At 38.1% G+C, this 22,222-nt stretch overlaps 1 protein-coding gene across 6 annotated transcripts in view; it reads left to right on the forward strand.

The window, feature by feature from the left end:
- Positions 1–22,222, forward strand: part of NCOR1 (nuclear receptor corepressor 1) — a 75,760-nt gene that overhangs the window by 44,096 nt on the left and 9,442 nt on the right. For all 6 annotated transcript variants that reach the window (XM_052803070.1, XM_052803069.1, XM_052803072.1 and 3 more), the window contains 22 exons: positions 160–286; positions 1,717–2,272; positions 4,863–4,992; positions 5,281–5,476; positions 7,971–8,144; positions 9,036–9,196; positions 9,596–9,716; positions 9,812–9,913; positions 10,400–10,497; positions 11,322–11,490; positions 12,073–12,213; positions 13,629–13,712; positions 14,231–14,487; positions 14,859–15,219; positions 15,756–15,980; positions 16,750–16,959; positions 18,518–18,667; positions 19,206–19,379; positions 19,831–19,996; positions 20,265–20,761; positions 21,214–21,342; positions 21,907–22,064. In XM_052803070.1, coding sequence (XP_052659030.1) covers positions 160–286; positions 1,717–2,272; positions 4,863–4,992; positions 5,281–5,476; positions 7,971–8,144; positions 9,036–9,196; positions 9,596–9,716; positions 9,812–9,913; positions 10,400–10,497; positions 11,322–11,490; positions 12,073–12,213; positions 13,629–13,712; positions 14,231–14,487; positions 14,859–15,219; positions 15,756–15,980; positions 16,750–16,959; positions 18,518–18,667; positions 19,206–19,379; positions 19,831–19,996; positions 20,265–20,761; positions 21,214–21,342; positions 21,907–22,064 — 4,386 coding nt within the window. The remainder of the gene's footprint in view (positions 1–159; positions 287–1,716; positions 2,273–4,862; positions 4,993–5,280; positions 5,477–7,970; positions 8,145–9,035; positions 9,197–9,595; positions 9,717–9,811; positions 9,914–10,399; positions 10,498–11,321; positions 11,491–12,072; positions 12,214–13,628; positions 13,713–14,230; positions 14,488–14,858; positions 15,220–15,755; positions 15,981–16,749; positions 16,960–18,517; positions 18,668–19,205; positions 19,380–19,830; positions 19,997–20,264; positions 20,762–21,213; positions 21,343–21,906; positions 22,065–22,222) is intronic.

Raw genomic sequence — 22,222 nt, forward strand, 5'->3', positions numbered from 1 at the left:
TGACCTGAAGTTGTAAGAGTGTGCCCTTGTGAATGAATCTGTGCTAAACAGAGATTCTCTGTCTTTCATTTCAACCTCAGATTGATAAATGAGAATGCATGTAAAAGGAAATAATACTTGCAAATTTTCAGTACAGTGTAAATGCCATGTCTTTATCAGTCTTCACGAAGGCCCCGTGAGGAGCGAGATGTATCACAGTGTGAGAGCGTAGCTTCAACTGTGTCAGCTCAGGAGGATGAAGATATTGAAGCATCTAATGAAGAAGAGAATCCAGAAGACAGTGAAGGTAACATTTCTGGGAAGGAGGTTTGAGTGTGCACAGAAAGGGACCTATGTTTTTTGCCAATTATATGCTCAGAAAGCTGTGTTCTACTTCATAATGCAGTGCTCAAATACTATGTTTCAGTTGGATTTTAGCAATTCGAACTCACTGGAGGGGAAAAAGCATTTTTATTATTGAGCAGCCTTGAGATGTTATTGTTTAGTATTTTAAGATGCTTTGACTATGCTGTCATCTAGAGAGTAAACAGACAGCACCTGATCAAAAAATTTGTGCATGTTGAATCAAAGATATGTAGCCTTTGCTAGTTGATAGTCTCAGTAAAGCTTCAGACAGGCAAATTTAAGTGGTGGGTTTTTTGGTTTTTTAAAATTTGTTGGTTGCAACTGCTAATAATTATAGGCACTCAACATCAGTCAGTCTTGGCCAGCTTTTTGTGAAGCTATAAGCAATGCAATTCATAAAAAATGAATGAGAGAATATGGCTAAGTGTTGGGGATTTTGGTTTTTAGTTGTTGGTGTTTTTTAAGCTGCAGTGTTTGTGTGGGTAATTCAGCAAATTGTCCATTTCTATAATAAGTCGAATTTAATTACTTGTTTTACAGATGGGTAGATTAAAATTGATGGCTCCTTATTGCATCCATTTGTTTAACAAACATTGGTAAATATTGATGTGGTTCTAAGGAAAGAAGATTCTTATCAGAAGATAAGACTAGAATATAACATCTGTGCTCTAGGTGTTGCCATAGTTTTTCATAAATGTTTTTATTTATCAAAAAGCTATTTATAATATGACAGAATTAATGAACTAGGCTAAAGAGAGGAGGAAGGTTCTTTACTGCAAAAATCAATACCCTTCTATAATTGGTATCCAGTTGTCGATGCTCTTTACACCTTTTGCAGAGCAAAGACGATATTTTTAAGAAAACAATGGTGATTCACAAAGGAAGTAAACTAGAACTGTTAACTTACAGCAAGAATTGCAAGTCAGCATGTCTATAAAATGTGACTGATTTTCATGTGTAAGATCAGTGTTTTGCCACTTCTGCCAGCGATGCCTCTCAAAACTGTTAGTTTAAATCATTAAAGCTGCACCTTAGGTACTGTGAATGTTAACTCTAATCTTGCAAAAAAGCTGCATCATATGTGGAAGTACCAAATCCCTGACATATGCACAAGAGCTTACTTGGCTGGCTCTTTGTAAGATCAGAGCTAGCTAAGTTGTAGTATTTCTGTAATTCCAGTCTCCCTCCTTAACCTGTATCTGGTGATTCTTGGTTACTCTCCCTTTGTGAGTCAATTTTCTAGGGCAATTGTCTTGTTGTGTTTTGGAACAGCAGACATATATTTGATTATTCTAAAGAAACAGTTCATCGAAGTCCAGTTAGATTTCGTTAATGTTGAACCTTTATGCCAAAACTTTTTTTTTTCCCCAGGTGCTGAAAATAGTTCTGATACAGAAAGTGCTCCATCTCCAACTCCAGCAGAACCTGCTAAACCAAGTGAAGAAGCTCCATCTGAGAGTGGTTCTTCAAAAGTAACCACTGAGGCGACGGCAGAACAAGAATCTACCATTAAACCTGCAACCAGCACATCTCCCTCCTTAACAGCCCAAAGTGTATCAACAGCTGAAAGTCAGAACCCTGAGCCACAGGTTAAGGAAGAAATAAATAATGAGGCAGAAGAGCCTATGGAACTTGACAGTAGAAGCCATCCAGTTGAAGCTAAGCCTGTGATTACTCTTCCAGTGCATACCAAAGTAGAACCTGTAGAGACTGAAATGAGGCTACCAGAGAATATTCAAGTGAAAATAGAGAGTGATACCAAAGAGAGAGAGATGGAGAAACCCAAGGAAAAGTCAGAACCAGAGGAAATGGACTATAGTCTGTCACAACAAGTTAATGCAGCAAGACAAGAATCCCATTCAGATAATGATTCGAGTGCCACCTGTAGTGCTGATGAGGAAGTTGATGGAGAACCTGACAGGCAAGGGTGAGTTTAATTGTTTAGCATTCAAATGTTGCCATCTTTAAGCAGTTGTTTAAAAAGTGGTTTTACTTAACAGTGATCCAAAAACTGTCATTGGTAGCAACATTTTTGTTGTGAGTTTCTACTAGGGAAAGAATTTCTGAAGAGTCTTTGCTGGAAGTGCAACAGAGGGAAACGTTGATTTAAAATTTTGATGAAAAGCCAGAAGGGTCTTCTAAGGCAGATTAAGGCAAAAATCTTGGTGATAGACTGACTAGGTGGGTAGCAAACTAGCACAACTACCTGGAAAGCTAGAGAATGAGGGAAATCAAGCCATTTGGGGTCTGTTCAGAGAATGGGGATTGTGTTAAACAATTATCTGGAAAGGACAGCAGCTTACTGAAACAATGAAAATTTGCCAAAGCAAGAAAAGAGATTCAAGATGCTCCTGGCATGAGTTTCCATAAGTAGCGCTGTGGTACTTCTGATGGGGAGGGGAAGATCTTGCTGCTGCAAGACTTTCTGCTACACAGCTATTTAAAAATCAGTGACCAACTAAAAAAATTAACTAAGTAATGTGGGGAATTTTGTAAATTTCCCCATCTATCCACTAAGAAACTCAATAGTGATTGTGTAACTGGATCTGTACTGAAGTTCTTTGCTTTGGTTTGGTTTTGTTAGTTTGTTGCTTTTACACAATACTTAAGAACAAATCTACATGTTCAGAAGTAGATTTGGAATGTTTTTTTATAGTGTGATTGGTTAGCGTGGGATAGTACATGGGCTCTCCATTCCCTTTAGCGAAAAACTGTTTGAATGTAGATCCGAAAATTTGGAGATGGAGTTGTTTTAATTGATTCTTGCTCTCACAAACTTGGTTTAGTAGCATGCATCCAAAACTCCTTGAATTTGACAGGGAAAACAGCCTGAATGTATCTTTTAGTAGGAGATTAAACTTGCTTTTAAAAAAAATAAAATCTAGGGGCATAAAATATTGATATTTTAGTTACCTTTTAACATTCCATGTTTATTTGCTAGTATAACCTCTAGAGTCCTGTACCCAATTATTGCCATTGAACCATGTTATATCAGTCAGTAGAACTGAATCTCTTGAAGGCTATTAATAATAGAGTAGTGGAAGTATTTCTCACTCTTACCAGTCAGTGTCTGTAAATTAATGGGCAAGCGTCCCGAGAAATGAATGACCTCTTTCTCCATAGCGTACGATGTCTTCATGCAAAATTCCTAGTTCCTGGGAACTTGGCCCTAAACACTGTGGGTAACCCACCTGAGTATATAGGGCTTTAAATGGACAATGCTGCATGTCTTTGGAACCACTTATCTTTTGGGGGATGGCTGACACCACTGATGATATTTGAAGTCTTTTTAGTGTTCTCTTGGCGTAATTCCTATGTAACTGTCCTGGTTTCAGCTGGGGTAGAGTTAACTGTCTTCCTAGTAGCTGGTACGGTGCTATGTTTTGAGTTCAGTATGCGAAGAATGTTGATAACACTGATGTTTTCAGTTGTTGCTTAGTAGTGTTTAGACTAAAGTCAAGGATTTTTCAGCTTCTCATGCCCAGCCAGCGAGAAAGCTGGAGGGGCACAAGAAGTTGGCACAGGACACAGCCAGGGCACCTGACCCAGACTGGCCAACGCGGTATTCCATACCATGGGACGTCACATCTAGTATAGGAACTGGGGAGTGGGGGCGGGGAATCGCCGCTCGGGGGCTGGCTGGGTGTCGGTCAGCGGGTGGTTAGCAATTGCACTGCGCATCATTTGTACATTCCAATCCTTTCATTATTACTGTTGTCATTTTATTAGTGTTATCATTATCATTATTAGTTTCTTCTTTTCTGTTCTATTAAACCGTTCTTATCTCAACCCACGGGTTTTGCTTCTTTTCCCGATTTTTCTCCCCCATCCCACTGGGTGGGGGGGGAGTGAGTGAGCGGCTGGGTGGTGTTTAGTTGCTGGCTGGGGTTAAACCACGACAGTAACCATAGCGTAGCATCAGAGCCAGTGCCCCTTCCCTGTCAGTGGTCTTAATATACACGCAGTACCAAGGATAGATGTTAAATGTCAGAAGTATCCAGTATCATTGTTCTGCATGTAGTCTTTGGAAGAGTGCAGTTGATGGTGTTTCTGCACTCCCTTGCCTCTTCAGACATCATCTTTCCACTTCACAAATATTAGCCCTCTGTGTGAAAGTAGTATATTGTATACTACTGTTTATTTCCTTGGACTAAATATGTCTAGTGCTTCCTGTCTTATTTTTTTTCAAAGCATTCTTTATAAAGAAGGTTGCATTCTTGCAGTACTGTGCATATAGAAACTGTATATATAAATATCTGGTATTGGAGATTCTGAACGCTTCTTTTGGTATTTCTGTGTATTATAAAAATACAGCAGCATGTGTTGCCCATTCTACCAGATGTGCTGTGGGACAAAACACAACATGGTTCTGATTTTTCAGCTATTTGTCCAGTGTGTTAAATGTATTTGGTTTTTTTGAAGTCGAGAGACATACTTTTGCCTGTAAATTTTTTTAAGATGTTTAATCTTTGTCTTTTTGGTGATATTTTTCCCTTCCTTCTATCTTTTTTTTCCAGTATCTTCAGCAGGGAGTCAAAGCCCTCACTGTTAAATCCCACTGGGTCAATACTGGTATCATCCACGATAAAGCAAGGGCAGATGGACCTTCAACAGCTTCACCACCGAGCTGCTGTCATACCACCTATGGTATGGGGTGTTTTCAGTGTAATTGAAGGAGCATCTGTTGTCCCTAAAACTAGTCGCAACACTAAAGCAGCAAGAAATTGTGAAACAAATTAAGAAATATATAATTTGCTTTGTTATCATACTTTTGAGGGGGGAAGTAAGTACAGTAATCGCTTGAAAACAGGTGTGGACCATTTGAAACACTTATACATGGACTACAGCCACTGCAGTGGAGACATTGAGCAAGATAGTTGCTTTAGTAAGTACCTGTATTAATGTACCTGATGTTAATACCTTCCCATCTTGTAGGTTTCTTGCAGTCCCTGTACTGTTCCGGTTGGAACACCAGTGAGTGGTTATGCACTGTATCAACGGCACATTAAAGCAATGCATGAGTCAGCGCTGCTGGAGGAGCAGCGCCAGAGGCAAGAGCAGCTGGATATGGAGTATCGAAGTGCTGTAAGCCCTTGTGGCACTTCCAAGAGCCCTAATGTTGAGTGGGAAGGTAGGCGTTTTCACATCTGTCATGGAAATAACCCTCCGTTTTATGTCCATGTGTTACTCTGCTGCCTCATTTAAGAATGAACATTTAGCGTACTGATAATTAACTGTTGCTTTCTGATGGCACTTGATTGAAGGAACCTGTCTACTGTAGAGATCCTGCTGCAGTTACAGTGTTGGAGAACTACCTTGTAGCCCCTTTAGATAACGCAAAAAAACTGGCTCCATTTGTGTGGAATCCAAAAATGCATTGTTCCTACAGAGAGAGACTCAGAAAGATTAGGTGTGCAGGTGAGAGGACCTAGATAACTGCGTGTTTTGGGGGAGCCCCTTTCAGAAGCTTACAGTGAAGATGGGAGAGAATTACTGAAGGAATATGAGCACAATTAAAAGGAATGTTTTGCTGCACTGTGGTACGTGTGTGGACATTGAGCCCTGGAGTAGGGCACAAAAGTTTGGTAGAACTGTCGTACTCCAGCCTGTCTGTCCGCAGAAGGACTGTGTGAAACATTCCTTCTCTTGGGAATATGATGGTTGGTTGCTTTTGTATGTACAGGGGATACTTGAACTGAACTCTGCGATTTGGACCTATGTTTCCTGAATGTGGCTCTTAGTGTGACCTTCAGTACAGAACAAGGCTAAAACTGATACAGAACCTGTCAGGGTGACTAAATAAGGACGTATCTGTAACCGTTGTTGGTTACAGGAAAGAGATTCAGATGGACAGTGTATGTTGCATCATCCAAATTGCTGCATAAGATTCAAAGGATGCATTTATTAACTTTCATTAGACATTCATATTATGCTTTCTCTCTGTGTATATTGGCTATATTTTCATTCTTTGAACTGAAATTAATTTAATTCTGTTAACAGCTTGCAAATTACAAACAGCTTAGCAGAAGGTTGCTTTTTTTTGTGCAAGAAAAGCATATCCTATGGGAGGCTCAGTTCTGTACTACGTGTGTAACTTTTACCTCAACTTTCTTTACTTAGAAAAGGAATAGGTCCACAAACTGTACATTGTAACAGGGAAGTAAAGGTGTGAGATTAATGTACTGAATGTTACAATGTGTTAGAGGTATTATCACAGTTGCATAATTCTGCATTTTTAGATTTTATATTCTTGTGCGTTGTTTCTGTTGCTCCACAGTATTAGCAACATAAACTATCATGTTCTTTGAAACTTGAGTATTCTGTATTTAATATTCATAACAATTTTAAATTATGTTATGAAAATGCTTCACCTTAATTACTTTTACCTAAGTAAAATGAAAGAAATGTAACCCTTTTTTTGCCTGTTAAACTATTGAGAAGGGAGCTTGTAGATTTGTGGAGGGGAGGGTAAGACTGTGGTTTTTGGAAGTTGCTTCTTTAGGTGGAAAGTCTGGGGTTGCTTGAAAATACCATTTAACTGAAATACTATCTGAATAACTCTTGGCATTGGCAGTATGGTATTATGAAGTGTGGGAAAGTTCTGGGGTGAAGTCTCTGCCAGCAAAAATCAAGGTGGTTATTGAGGCAGACAGAGAGAGAGGGAGAACATGGTTAATGTAAATGGGTTCTACAAGCCTGGACGTCTTAATCTGAAAACTAGAAGAGGCTGAGATGTCATCAGATCATTACAACAGCTACTTCCTAAGATATACTGTGCATATGAAAATTATCCTCCCACTGCCGTGTGCAGCAGAGAGCCCACAGACTGTTTAAAAAGCTTGCATTGCATACATCAGAACACTTCCTGTGTTGTGGGGCATCTTGTCAAACTAAAGGGCCTGTGGTTGAATTGGCTTATGACGACCTACACAGTACTTTACCATGGAATAAAATAGTGAAGATCCTTTAGAAAGCTATTATGAGATGATTAGTGCCATCTTTTTTTGACTACGGAGGTTAAAGATGTAATTTCACTGCTGCAGTAGACTTGTTCTGGCTCATAATTTTAGATACTTAAATTGTCCATTGCCAAGGAAAAGGTATTTGTGAAGTTCTGGTACTGGGTTTTTAATTTGCTAAATTCAGTGAAAATATATTTTCCCTTTAAACACCATTGATGGGCAATATCGGTATTTGAAATTTGATTTGTAAGTTCTCTGGGCAAGCAAACAAGGAAGAGAGGCTTTTTGCCTGGTGGGGTTGGCATATAAGTCTGGCTGAACTTGCATGTAAACCTGGCTGATGCACAGGATTTGGAAAGGCATCTTCTTTAAATGAAATCTTTTTCAATGGCAGAGCTTTCACTTAAAGGACATAAAGGAACAAGATACTGTTTTTCACATATAGAAGGCTTTTTCAAAGCTTTGGATATGGAAGTATAGACATAGGAACATATTAAATTAAGCTGTATGTTAATACTACTTTTTAATTGAAACATTTGTACCTGATGAATACATCTGACATTGGAGTAGGCCCTTTGTTAAAATTGTGCTGTAAACTGGACCTTTTGACTCTTAATTTCTAATCCAGAGTTCTTTTCTTTCTGACAACTTTAACCTTCACAGGAAAACCGGTGGCCTATATGCCGTATGCTGAGGTCAAGCGAGCAATAGAACAGGAAGCACAAGTGCAAAATACAGCCACGAGGTCAGCCTCTCCATACCGGCTATCTCCAAGGGAAGTCAATAAAGCCTCTCCTCAGCCTGATATGAATGCAGCTCGCTATAGTGTCCCGCCAGGTAAATATTTTGTTAGGTATCATAGCAATGTGTAGTCTTCTTTTGGAAGCTGGACTTCTGTGACTTGATGTAGTATCAGGTTATTCTCTAAATACTTTGTGATGTAACAAAAGAAAATAGATTGTTTTCTGTGTGTACATGTAAATAGGTACTCGGTATTTTTCTAGCTCCAGTGAGGTTATATTTTTGTTCTTTATTGCTGCATCAGCTGCATAACATTTATTTTACTAAGCAAATAGGATGTTCTGAAAAGTGTTAGAACAGCATAGGAACAAAGTCATCAAGAGTTTTTCAGCTTAATACAAGTACCATCATATTCAGGGGTGCCCTTTCTTATGAATGGGGGAGTTGAGGAAAAGAGAAAGCTGCTGCTATCGTTAGCATTAGTTTCTGACTGTAATTGCTTAACATTATAGTCTGAATGTTTTATAAAATAGTGAAATAACTGACAAGTGTGCATTCTGAAGCTTGGATTATAAAGTCATGCTAAGAAAGGACAAAATCAGGGAAGCTTAGATTATACTTGACTCTGTTGCATTCCATTTAAAGAATAAGAACTTTCTTTAAACACAGGAAAACAACACAAAATTTGAATATACCCTGGGCTGTTATTTTTAAAAGCTTAGTTTTCAGAGTCTGCAGTTCTACAGTGCAGCTTTTGCTATTTCGTTTTGAGCTTTGATGGGAGATTAGATACTCAGTTTCTATGTATAACATACACCTGGACATAGTGAATTTCAGAGTTGTAAATGCAGCTAGATAGCTTTTGAGTATTGTGAGGTAACTCCCATCAGAAATTGTCAGATGAACTGCTATTTCTGTTCTTGTTTCTCTAACAACGAGTAGAGCTGAAACAGACTGTAATGTTTAATGTACAATTTTTCCCCCAAGTTCTCCAGCCAGCACCTCACCAAGTAATAACCAATATACCTGAAGGAGTCCGCCTTCCAACAACCAGACCCACCAGACCACCACCACCACTCATTCCATCCTCCAAAACAAGTGTGCCATCAGAAAAACCTTCCTTCATCATGGGAGGTTCAATCTCACAAGTAAGGGAATTATTATTTGAAAATCTGTGCTTACATCAATTTTTTACCCTTTCACCAACCTTCAACATCTTGTACCTGGTTATGTGTTCACAGCATTAACACTTAAAATATATAAATGCCACCTCTAAAAGTCCAAGAATTACAGGTGCCTTAGAAAATAGAACATGTTGCAGTTATTTACTTTTAGTAGCATGGTTGAGGATGTCCAGTTTAGGTGAACTGCATCTCCAAACTAACAGTGACACTACACTCCTGGTGTTCCGCACTCTGATACTTTGCAGTGGTGTACTATAGCATTTTAAGATAGCATCATAGTAGTATTAGCATTTTCTTTTAAATGTAGATATGAGTCTTCATTCCAGAAACAAGAATTAACATATAATATATTTGTTGTTTCAGGGAACACCTGGCACTTACTTAACATCCCATAGTCAAGCTTCCTACACCCAAGAAACTGCAAAACCGTCAGTGGGTTCTATATCTCTTGGGCTGCCAAGGCAGCAGGAGTCAGCCAAATCTGGTAAGAAAAGAAAAGCTGATAGGTGTATTATATAGACTATTTAATGACTCATAATTGTAAGAAAAAAAACCCAACCTTTTTCTTCTTCTGAATAGCTTCCCTGCCATATATCAAACAAGAAGAATTCTCTCCCAGAAGCCAGAATTCCCAACCTGAGGGACTCCTGGTCAGGGCACAACATGAAAGTGTGGTTCGAGGTAAAGAAAGTCATACAGGTTAAGAAACTTTGTCAGAGCCTGAGAAAACAGAGAATTAACTTCTAGAGCTCAGACTGCTGAACTGTTATTTTTAAGTACTATATGATTAATCTGCTCCCTATTTTCCAAGGCATGTGTATTTGTAGCTAGCTCCTCCTGTCTGCATGTCTCATTTAAAAACATTTGTTTCAAGGCATGCCAATTTCAAAATTAAGTTGTGCACACAAAGCAGTACATGTGAAATATCCAAATACATCAAAAGAAAAGAAACTAAATACCATGGATTAATGCTGTAAAAGACATTTAATCTGTAAAAGGCTATGTTAAGATTAAATAGTCTAGCTCAAATGCATGCTGTTAAACTGAAATTTTCTCTGTATTTTAGTGTAAACTAACAGTTCTCACCAGAGATTTTAATTATTTCAAATAGAGTAGCTACTTTTTTTTTTATTCTCATATTTATCAGGATGTCTTATTTCAAATCAGGTACCACAACGATACAGGAGGGAAGTATAACACGAGGAACTCCAACCAATAAAGTTTCTGTTGAGACCATACCTTCTTTGAGAGGCTCCATCACTCAGGTATTTTTCCCCTTACTGAGAAGGCTGTAGCAAAACAGCATATTTAAACTATCACCGTGAATGTATTTGCATGTCTGAAAAAGTAAATTAATATCACAGAGTAGGAACTGCCTTGAAAAAAAGAAATTTTAATACAACCCAATGGTCAAATCCCACTATTGCTGAAGTCAGCATTACCATTTCATCTTTATGTATACAAGTCTTTAAACTTTTTAAATAAAACCACCAGAGCCTTTGGTATAGCTAACTGAAGGCTTATTAGAACTTCATGAAAATAGCATCACACCTGAGTTCACATATTAAAATCAACTGTAACCAGCCTTGTGCAGATGCTATTTAAACAAAAAAGGTAAATTAAGTGCTTTTGTCTCATCATTTTTTAAATGCTACTGTTTTGGTTGACTTGGGATCTCTAGTTATCAAAGTAATAGTAACAATTCTCTGAGAAGGGTAGGTTTCATTACTTTGGATAGAAATAAAACCTAATAGCACCATTAAGTATGTAGTATATGTTATCTTTCCCCAAAATGGTATTATAGGGTAAATGTTCTAGGTCATGAAATACTTTTGTAATATTGTACTCCCTCTTCTTTCTATATTTTTCTGACAAGGTAGCAAATTGCCCACAAATAATCTTAGTAATATTTAGGTTAAATGTCTAATAATAGAGGCAGAAGTTTAAGTCATACTGCTTGATAAAGTAATTGGTTTTCTAGATCTAAAAAATGTTGTAGGTTTGGGTTGTTTTTTTTCCCTCCCCTTCACTGCTCCCTATTCTCTTAAATACACATGTTCTGAATTATATTTGCTTGATTTATATCCAGGGTACACCAGCTCTGTCCCAGTCTGGCATAGCAGCTGATGCATTATTGAAGGGAACTATCACCCGGCTAGCTACAGAAGACAGCAGCCCAGAAAAGTGCCGAGAGGAAGCTTCAGCCAAAGGCCATGTTATTTATGAAGGCAAAAGTGGGCATATTTTATCTTATGATAGTGAGTATTTGTATATTCTGCCTGATCAAAGTCAAGACTGCAGCAGGTTCTACTTTTATAATCCATAGCTGAAGTATATCTGCTTCCAAGTGGATAGGTATAAACCTCAGTCACTGGGGTGCTGTCTGGGAGAAGTATTGACCTGCATGTGTTTTTGAGGGTATAAGAATTAAAGTGATTCAGAAATAGTGCTTGTGTTTTGAAGAGTCTCCTGTACTATGTATTAAAATATAGTTAAAACTATTTAATTTCTGTACCATTTATTTCCAATTTGTCATGGAATATTTTTATTTTGGAATGTTAAACAACCAAGTTTAAAATTATCTATATTAAAATCAAAAGAAATGTATCATTTAACTTTGAACTTCAATTGAAATACTGATAAATTAGTAACTGTTTGAACAAATATATTTTTTAACAAACCATAAGAGATCTTTCTATGGTTGAGACTTAATGTTACAATATTACATTGAAGTTGTAAAGTATTAATGACCTGTGGTCTCATTAAATGTAATGCTCACATGGGTGGGTTTTTTTTTTATTGTCCACATTTCCTAACCACACTGCTGTAAATTTTTCCAGCTATTAAAAATGTTCGTGAAGGAACAAGGAGTCCAAGAACTGCCCATGAAATTGGTTTAAAGAGAAGCTATGATACAATGGAAGGAAATATAAAGCAAGGAATGTCAATGCGGGAGTCTCCAGTGTCTGCACCGCTGGAAGGTAAAAACAGTGGCTTCCAAGGTGTTTTGTGTTTTATCCAAACCTTTTGCATTGATTTAAGAGTATCTAGAGTTATTTTATGGAACAGACTAAAAGAGAAATTAGATTTAAATCTTACACTACTAACCAAATCCACGCAATAATCAATACAATTAAAGCATGCTGGGAATATGACTGGAGTAGACACTAGTTTTCCCGTTTCTTTTGCTGGTGTGTTACCATAACTGCAGGTAATTCAGCTGGCACTTACTCATCTCAGTAGATGTGATACGTGTAACTGACTCTTCACGGTCCCAGCAGGTTGTTGCAGAGCTCAAAGGACACTGAGTCATACTAGCATGGACTCCATGGACACACCCATTAGTTAAATATTGGTCTCAGCCATGGCATAGTAACTTGGTAACACATTGGCATGACCTTTTGCATTCCTGCAATAAACCTCTTCGATTATGCCAAGCAGAAGACTTGCACAGCTGCCATATCCTGCTTCAGGGCATCCCTAGTATTTTGATTTAATAAACTGTCATCAAATTAAGCCTGCAAAGGTCAAGTCAGGCCATTATGTAACTTTTCTGATTGTTTTTTTAAAAATACAAATGCAAGAAAATATTTCATGCCTGAACTATGGAGTCTTATTCCTTAAGTGCATTTTGTCCCATCTTTGGGTAGCCCTTAAAGGCTATTTTGTGTATAATTTCATCAGATGGAAGAATATGAATTAGAGGTTTTTAGGCTGTATATTGAAATTCAGTGTTGCCTTTAAGTTGCTGATGCATTTGGATCATCTTTGGGCTTTTTTTGGCATATGAGAACCTGCTCTCGTACTTTTATGCTTTATCTTGTCACTCTGGCACATTTTCTGTCCTCAGACTGTGGAAAATTATGAGTTCTTTGGGGGTTTGATTTAGATTCCTCCTGTAGGAACAATAAATTCAACTCTTACCAGATGATTCAATATGAACTTTGATTAATTTGGAGGATGCTGAGGTATATTTTGGGGTGGGTTTTTTTCCTTTTTGTTCCACTTCCCGTCATGAACACCTTTCTTTACTAGGTAAGGAAACTGAAGTGGAGTGTAAGAGAAGCAGTGACTGCTTTTGGGACAAGAGTTAAGCTTAATTATAAAAAATACCTTGTGTTTTCTAAATATGTTAAAACTTGCAACAATGTAATTGCATGAATAGTTGAACTGAAAGATTTTTTTTTTTTTTTAGAGCAGAATGGTGTTTATAACATGTTGATACAATGCCCAGCATTCTTAGGCTAGGCCCTTTGGGCACTACCCTGATACAGATCCTATCTGTAATGTATGTAAGAAGGAGGAGGGGTTTTGTTGGTTTGGGGTTTTTTTGTTGGGGTTTTGGTTTTTTTGAATAGTTGTTTAATTCTCTAAATTATATTCATTTTAATTTTAGGTTTAATATGCCGTGCACTGCCTAGGGGTAGTCCTCACGCTGAACTAAAAGAGAGAACAGTGTTGTCAGGCTCTATAATGCAAGGTAAAGTATTGCAAGTTTAGAAGGCAAGCATTAATTACATCCTCAAAAATCTGGATTTCTGAACCTTAAGACTGTTATTAACAATAGTAGCTGTGTTAAAGGTGGAGCTTATTTTATTAAACATGTTTTCAGAGCATAAATCAGCAACTTTCTGATATGCTATATACAAAGCTAGTGTGTAAACATAGCGTTTTATTTCTTTTTGGAGAACAGACTTTTTAAAATATGAATACTTGGTAGTTAGCACTTTTTTTTTAATGAACGCTAACAGTTCCCCAGACCTCTGAAGATGTATGCTGTTGCCTTTATTTCAGCATCTGAAATAACTTGGGATGCTTTCAGTAGTATTTTGAACATTTGTTCAGTATTATTTTTGTGGCAGGTTTTTTAGTCTTCAGAATATATTATTGTAGACTATAGCAAACCAAAGTTCCAGTATTATGACATGTAGTTGGTTACTCTGTTTATGAAAAATGAGACTTATTAATAGCATTAATATTACTTTCTTTCTATAAAAGGCACGCCAAGAGCAACAGCTGAAAGTTTTGAAGAAGGCTTGAAATACCCTAAACAGATTAAGAGAGAGTCACCTCCCATAAGGACATTTGAAGGAGCCATTACTAAGGGGAAACCATATGATGGAGTCACTACTATAAAAGAAATGGGTCGTTCCATCCATGAAATCCCAAGACAGGACCTATTAAGCCAGGAGAGTCGCAAGACTCCTGAAATGGTGCAGACGACCAGGCCAATCATAGAAGGCTCCATATCTCAGGTAAATACAAAAAGCACTACTAGACTAATACAGTTGCTTACAGACTCAGTAGTGAATCAATTCAGGATATTTGAATAATGACAAATGGGGGTTGGTGGTGTTTTGTTTTAAGAAACCTACCAACTTATAAAGCTTAAAAATATTTTCTGTGTACTAGAAAAATCCTGACACTTCACCTGTAGGGAACACACTTGCAAGCAAATGTGAGAGAACTGACAAGTAACAATCATTAAGATCCAGTTGTATTCTGCACTGATGTGGTAGAAGCAATGAACTACAATATCAGCAATGTGATTTTCCCCCCCAGCCTGCCCCCAGCATGAGTGAAGCATTGGCAGGATAACCTTACCTGATCTTATTCTCCTTTTCAGGGCACACCCATAAAATATGAAAGCAACTCTGGCCAGTCTGCCATCAAACACAATGTAAAATCTTTAATCACTGGACCAAGCAAGCTACCCCGTGGAATGCCTCAGCTGGAAATGGTGCCAGAAAACGTGAAGGTGGTGGAGCGAGGAAAATATGAAGATGTGAAGACCGGGGATGCAGTACGTTCCCGTCACACGTCAGTAGTCAGCTCTGGTCCCTCTGTTCTCAGGTCAACACTTCATGAAACTCCCAAATCACAGCTGAGCCCTGGGATTTATGATGATACCAATGCTCGGAGGACACCTGTGAACTATCAGAGTCCAATGTCCAGGAGTTCACCTATGATGAATAGAGTTAGTGAGGGTATGTTATTCCTATCCAGAGTAAGACAAGAAGTTTTAATAATTTAATTTTAAACTTACTTTTAAACTGGTTTCTGTATTCCATTCTACTTTCTTTTATTCTAACGGCTTCTCTCCATTTGGAGGGTGGCTAGAAGGAATTTTCGTAGGCTGTAAGCTGTTAATTTAAATAAGAAAATGAAAATCTGCCATATTTTAACATGGAGGTGGGAAGGCAATTCAATCTCAATTTGCATTTGATTATGGATCACATTGAAAGTGTTACCTACAAGGGTAATGTTTTAAGGGCAGGAGCTATTCCTGAATTATAGAGGTATCTAGATAAGGAAGATAATATAGTGAAGTGTAAGCAATCTTAGTTTTAGGATTTAGATTTTTCACTAGAAATAGTTTGTGATATAAAATGGTCTCTGTGATTTATTGTATCAGATTGCAGGGTCCTCTAGAACATTCCTTCAGAGCCAGTGTATACTTACAGCTGAATTTTCTATTGAAAAAATATGCATTTTATTAATTTGGGTTTTTCATTGTTTTTAGCTGGAATATCTTCTGGGAAGCCAGCAAATCATGAAAGGAAAAACACACTTACTCCAACACAGAGGGAGAGCGTGCCAGCAAAATCTCCCGTCCCAGGGGTCGATCCTGTAGTGACTCACAGTCCTTTTGACCCTCATCACAGAGGAGCAACTCCTGAAGTCTATAGGGGTCACCTCCCTCCTCATTTAGATCCTGCTATGCCCTTTCACAGGGCTCTGGATCCTGGTAATACGTTTGTGTTGGTTTTTTTAGTTTTAGAAATATTGTATGCTTTGATACACGGAAAAAATATCTTTAAAAGGCAATTATCAGTGGCCAGATATAATTTATAAGAGGTTATATATACACACTGTTGTGGTTTGATTTCAGTTTAGTGGGGGTTTTAATATCTAACCAGGAAACTGAAAATATTATTGTATAATGCCGTAACTTTGTTTTTGAAGCTGCCAGGTTGCTTCTGTTTTGTTAAAAAGTTCAGACAGTATTTTTAGATAAGTATTTGTGAAATATCTTAAAAGCTTTCAGGAAAGCTATGCAAAGAAGGATGTGGAAGATGCTATAGAATTAGTGTAATCAGGACCCCTCTGTTCAGGACTGATTTATTCTCGCTGACGCATCATCAGGTTATCCCTGGTGATATTAAATACAGTAGACTTCCTTTTAAACCTATCCATCAGTCCACTTCTGTGAGGTATTTTAACCTTCTTTAGGTATTTCAGCCCTTTACATCTTCAGAACTTCAGGATTTATATTTTTAATCATGTCGCTTCTCTAATGTATATCTCCAATCTGGATTATTTAGCTTTTTCTGTCTGCATACAGTGCATAAATTCAATGAAACATCAGTGTTAAAATGCTATTTTAATTCATTTGGCACTGGCTAGAGAGCATCGATAGCACCTCTCACTGAAGCTATATAAACATCTGAAACTTTCGTTTGATATCACCCATACTGCTTCCTAAATCTTCTTTTTTTCCCGTCCTTCACCCTCAGCTGCTGCTGCTTACCTGTTCCAAAGGCAGCTCTCGCCCACCCCAGGCTACCCAAGTCAGTATCAGCTTTACGCAATGGAGAATACACGACAGACAATCCTAAATGACTACATTACCTCACAGCAGATGCAAGTCAATTTGCGTCCTGATGTAACAAGAGGATTATCTCCTAGAGAGCAAACTTTAGCTCTCCCATATGCCGGAGCAAGAGGTATGCCTGTGTTTTTTCTGATGTTATTTAAAGTGTGTTTTGGATATGAGGTGTGGTTTGGTTGATTGATTTGGGTTTTTTGTTGCTGCTTATAAATCTATGTGTTGATGGATGCATGCATACAAGTGCATATGTATAGATATGTTTGCAAATGAGTTGTCATACATCTACCTGGCTTTTGTAGATATAAAGGAAAACTAGGTATGTAATCAATATTGTTAAAGGGAAGGCTGTAAGACTTATTAGTGTTCAAGAAGCTACACTGTTTTATGCTAGTTTAAATTGATATTCAGAAGCATATTTAACTCATCTTCAAACTTCAGAAAAGAGAATTATATCAAAATGAGAGCTTCTTCAAAATGAAAATAAAAGCAACAGCTGAAAGGGTAAGGGTTGTGAAAAACATGGTGATTGTTTAAAGATATTATGTTAGAGAGTTAGCAAATGTGTGTGACCTGTTGCAGGGTGGGGGAAAGCCTAAATCAATTTGGACACTTGGCAGCAGCAGGAAGGAGCTGTTAAAAGTAAAAAGACATCTCGCAAAAGTCTTAACTCCTCAAACAAAAGAAAATGGAAATCTTGACAAGTTAAAGTCAGACCATAAAGGTCAAAAAAATTGAGGCACAATTTATAAAGCCAAATGAACTAGTAACTTCTTCAGATACACTAGAAGCAAGAAACTTGGCAAAGAAACTGTAGGAACTGATAAATCATCAAAACTCAGAAGTAATGCTTTAGAAGATAAAGCCATTACAAAAAAGAAAAGCAACTTCTTTGCAACTCTGTTCACTGTGGAGAGATTTATATTACTGTGATGGAGATTCTCTTTATGGGTACACGAGTTTGAAGAACTCTTTCGCATTGAAATGTTGAACAAAGTCTTAGGAAAAAAAAAATAAAATTAATAGTTTTGAATCCTTGGGCTTACATGGCATTCTCCCAGGAGTTACAAACCTAACAGGAAATAGTCAATCTACCAGCTTGGTTACTGGATATGATAATCTGTCTGTTGCTTAAATCAGTTTTGATAATTATTGGTAGAATGGATGACAAGACGGCATATGTGAGGAAATTAGGCTGGTAGGACTAATTATCTTGGGGATAAGATACAAGATCCTGTAGTGTTTTAATTGGTTGGAAAAGAAAGGATAAGTGGGTTTTGTAGTAGGGGAAGTTATATTGGAGTTCCAGGGGGACCTGTGCATTTCAACATTTCATTTCATTTTATGAATATAAAAGGTCTGGAAAAGGGAGTGAATAATGTCAGGTAATACCATTTTCCTAAAAGGTGGGATTATGAGTAGAGGTGAAGTGTATTTTTCTGAAGGGCAATTAAAGGGAGTGCTAGAAATGCAGATTCTGACTTAGTATGTTCCTAAATTGCTGACTGCCAGATTTAAGAGAGTATAACCAGCTGGAATATAGTTCTGCACTTGCTTTATTCTTATATTTTTTCCACTAAACATTCACTGCTGATAGTTGTCAATGAACAGAATATATGTGTGGACCATTGGTCTGTCCTTGAATGGCCATTCTTACATGTGTCATCTCCTAACAGGAATTATTGACCTGAACAATATGGCTCCCACTATCTTAGTGCCTCATCCTGGAGGAACAAGCACACCACCCATGGAAAGAATCACATATATCCCCGGTACCCAGCTTACGTTCCCTCCCAGGCCTTACAATCCTGCTTCTCTGTCACCAGGTAGGAGCTCTTATGATTTGGTGATGTCTCTAATCATCTGACATGCTGAGATAATTGACCACCTTTATTTAGCTTTCATTAATGTCATGTTTTGATGTTTTCTCAGGCGATGCTTTTTGCATGCACTTCTCACTTGGATAGCAAAGGTTTTCCTAATAATATCCTTTATAGTTACATTAGCAGCTGAAGGAGCGCTGACAAATTCAGAATTTGCCTCGTTCTATCAGGTCTTTATAGTCATTTGACTATGACTTCACTAACCTTACATGTGTTGAAGGGTGGAATTTGCATCTCTAAGCTGTCTGGTTTCTAACTGTATAGAAACCACTTTAGTAAAAAGCAGTTGACCCTTCCACTGTCACTGTATGTTAAGCTTTTGTCTTCCTAGATAAGTGGATAGTCTTGAGTAGAATGAAAATGTATTTGGGAAATTTTGCTGTAAGTGGGTGGCAGAATATATTGGCAAGTGTTTACATCAAATTATGCTTAACTCGAGTATCTCTTTTTGCTACTTCATTTTATCTTGTGGACCTTCCAGGACACCCTACACACCTGGCAGCTTCTGCAGCTGCAAATGCTGAAAGGGAACGGGAAAGGGAGAGGGAGAAGGAACGGGAAAGGGAGAGGGAACGTGAGCGAGAGCGGGAGAGAGAACGAGAACGCGAGAGGGAGAGAATAGCTTCAGTCCCTGCTGAACTTTATCTTCGACCAGGTGAGTGCACATTGCTACATTTGGATCAGTTGTCTTGTAGACTCTAACTGCTCATTTTCTATAGCCACTGTTAGCAACATGCAGCTTATTAACAACACATGACAAGAGTTTGGTTTTAGTCTGCACTTAAGGCAGGTTCCTGCTACCTAGCAGTTCTGGTCATAATTGTAACTTCTGCAAGTACCAGGCTTCTTGATCTTTCTCTCATAGCAGCATAGTACCTAGGGAACGGTGTGAATCCCAGTTATTGCTAGCACAACTTGTGTGTCATTTAGAGCATTGTAAACAGAATGCTACCATTTAAACCTTTAATACATACAGTCACATCTAGAGTGGTGGAGACGACTGGGAAAGGATGTGGAGGAGACGGCATCAATACATTGTTCTGCATTGTTATAAGAGTGATCTATATATATTTTTTGTTTGTTCCCCTCTGCTCTATGTTCTGCAGGTACAGAGCAGCCTGGCAGACCTGGCAGTCATGGATATGTTCGGTCCCCGTCCCCTTCAGTTAGAAACCAGGAAAACATACTGCAGCAAAGGCCTAGTATTTTTCAAGGAACCAATGGGACAAGTGTAATCACACCTTTGGATCCTGCTGCTCAGCTACGTATCATGTATGTTTTATAAGTTACTATTGCAGAGATATCTGTTCTAATATTTGAGCTTATTAAAAGGTGCATTTAGCCTGAGGAAAATACTACAAGATGAGGATATACCACTATCTGATTGCTCTTGGATTTATCGGAAATGATCCAATGCATTTCCGCCAGTCCAGTTTGGATAGAAATTAGTGTCACAAAAGCTTGCTTTGTTGTACACATGATATGGCTCTAGTTCTTTTGTCATGTGATATAATTCAGAATATTCAATGTTTGCCAACAGGCAGCTGACCCCTGGAGCTCCCTCTATTACTCAAGGGTTGCCAGCTTCCCGTTACAATACTGCTGCTGATGCCCTTGCAGCACTAGTAGATGCTGCAGCCTCTGCTCCTCAGATGGAAGTTGCCAAAGCAAAAGAGAACAAGCACGAAGGAACCAGAATAGAAGAGAATATGGGACGCCGGTCAGCTGTGGTTACTGAACAGCAGCAGATGGAACAGAAGACGCTGGAGGTAGAAAAGAGGCCTGTCCAGTGCCCCTATACATCTGCAAATTTTTCTGGTGGGAAGTCCCAGGGACAGTCTTCATCAGTAGTCTATTCAGAGGCTGGTAAAGAAAAAGGACCTCCTCCTAAATCCAGGTACGAGGAAGAGCTGAGAACTCGAGGAAAGACCACAATTACTGCTGCTAACTTCATAGATGTGATCATCACTCGACAGATTGCTTCAGACAAGGATGCACGAGATAGGGGCTCTCAAAGTTCAGATTCTTCCAGTAGTTGTACGTATCTTAGTAACTATCTACTTCTTTGGTGTCTTAGCCTTTTAGGGAAATAATAAGATGTGAAATGATTCTGATGCTTAACAATGAAATATTCAGCTCTGCACAGTACAAACAGATCATAGAAAAATACAGGTTTTGCATATAGTGACTCAAGGTTCTTGCAAAATCAGAGTTGTTTGCTTTATTTGTATTCCATGCTACAACATGAAATGCAGGATAATAAGACTAACCTTATCAGAAGTCAGGAAACCTAAAATTATTTGGTTTACGTTGGAACACTGTTTTGTGGAAGTATTTGTATCACCTTGCTTATCATGAGAAAAAGCATGTTTTGACTTTGATTTCACAGGTGTCATTTTAAATGGAAGCACTAGTGTTGCTATGTACAGGCAACAAAAATTTTCTGTGAGGTTTACACCTTATTCTACAACCTTTGCTTTGATATTCAGTATCCTCCCACCGGTATGAAGCTCCTGGAGATGCTATTGAGGTGATTAGCCCTGCAAATTCACCTGTACCTACTCAAGAAAAGCTACAGCCCTATCAACAAGAGACACCTAAACCAAGCCAGGCAGAGAGTAAGTTTATCTGCATATGCCAATATTCTCACAATTATCTTGCTTATATTTACCAGCTCCATGAACTCATAATGAAGTTAAAATATCTTGGGAGTCTTTAAGTGACTGCTTACCACATTCTTAAATTTTCAGAAACTTTTGTTGGAAGCATGTTGTTGCAGTGATCTGTGGAAAAACTAGAGCAAATGTATTGGCACTTGGCATTAAACAGAGCTCCTTTACATTACCGTATAGGTGATTTAATAAGAAATTTATTATTTACAATTGTGGCATATTGGTGTTGATGCCTACAATTTTTTACCAATTAGTAAAGTTCAAACTATTGCAGTACAGTTTGCAGGTGAGAAATGAGATGAAATTCACCTGTGTTGTGGAATGAACCTTTATTTATCTATTCTAAATTATAGGGCCTATATATGAAGGGGGAAAAGGTGGTTATCACACAGGATACCTAAAATCTAATGCAGAAACACCTCATCTTTTACATTTATAAGCACAGAACTTTCAAACCTCGAAGCTTCAGTAATACCATCTTAACAGACTGACCTTTTCTTCTTCAACTAGATGACCCAAACAGGCAATATGAGGGGCCGATTCACCGCTATAGGACACAACAGGAACCCCCTTCACCCCAACAACCTCCACCTCCTTCTTCCCAAGCAGAAGGGATGGCACATGTGCCCAGGACCCATCGACTTATCACCCTTGCTGATCACATCTGTGTAGGTTTATTTGCATGCATCTTTTCAGATGTGAAAAGTTATATTTTGATGAAAACGTGTGGTTTGGAACATAATACCAATTATGTAATTATTAGTTTTACTTGAGGATATTATACAATAATGTGTCTGAACTTCTAATCGGTCTCATTCATCTAGTT

Source organism: Harpia harpyja, chromosome 12, assembly GCF_026419915.1.
Source record: "Harpia harpyja isolate bHarHar1 chromosome 12, bHarHar1 primary haplotype, whole genome shotgun sequence".
Classification (NCBI taxonomy): Eukaryota; Metazoa; Chordata; class Aves; order Accipitriformes; family Accipitridae; genus Harpia; species Harpia harpyja.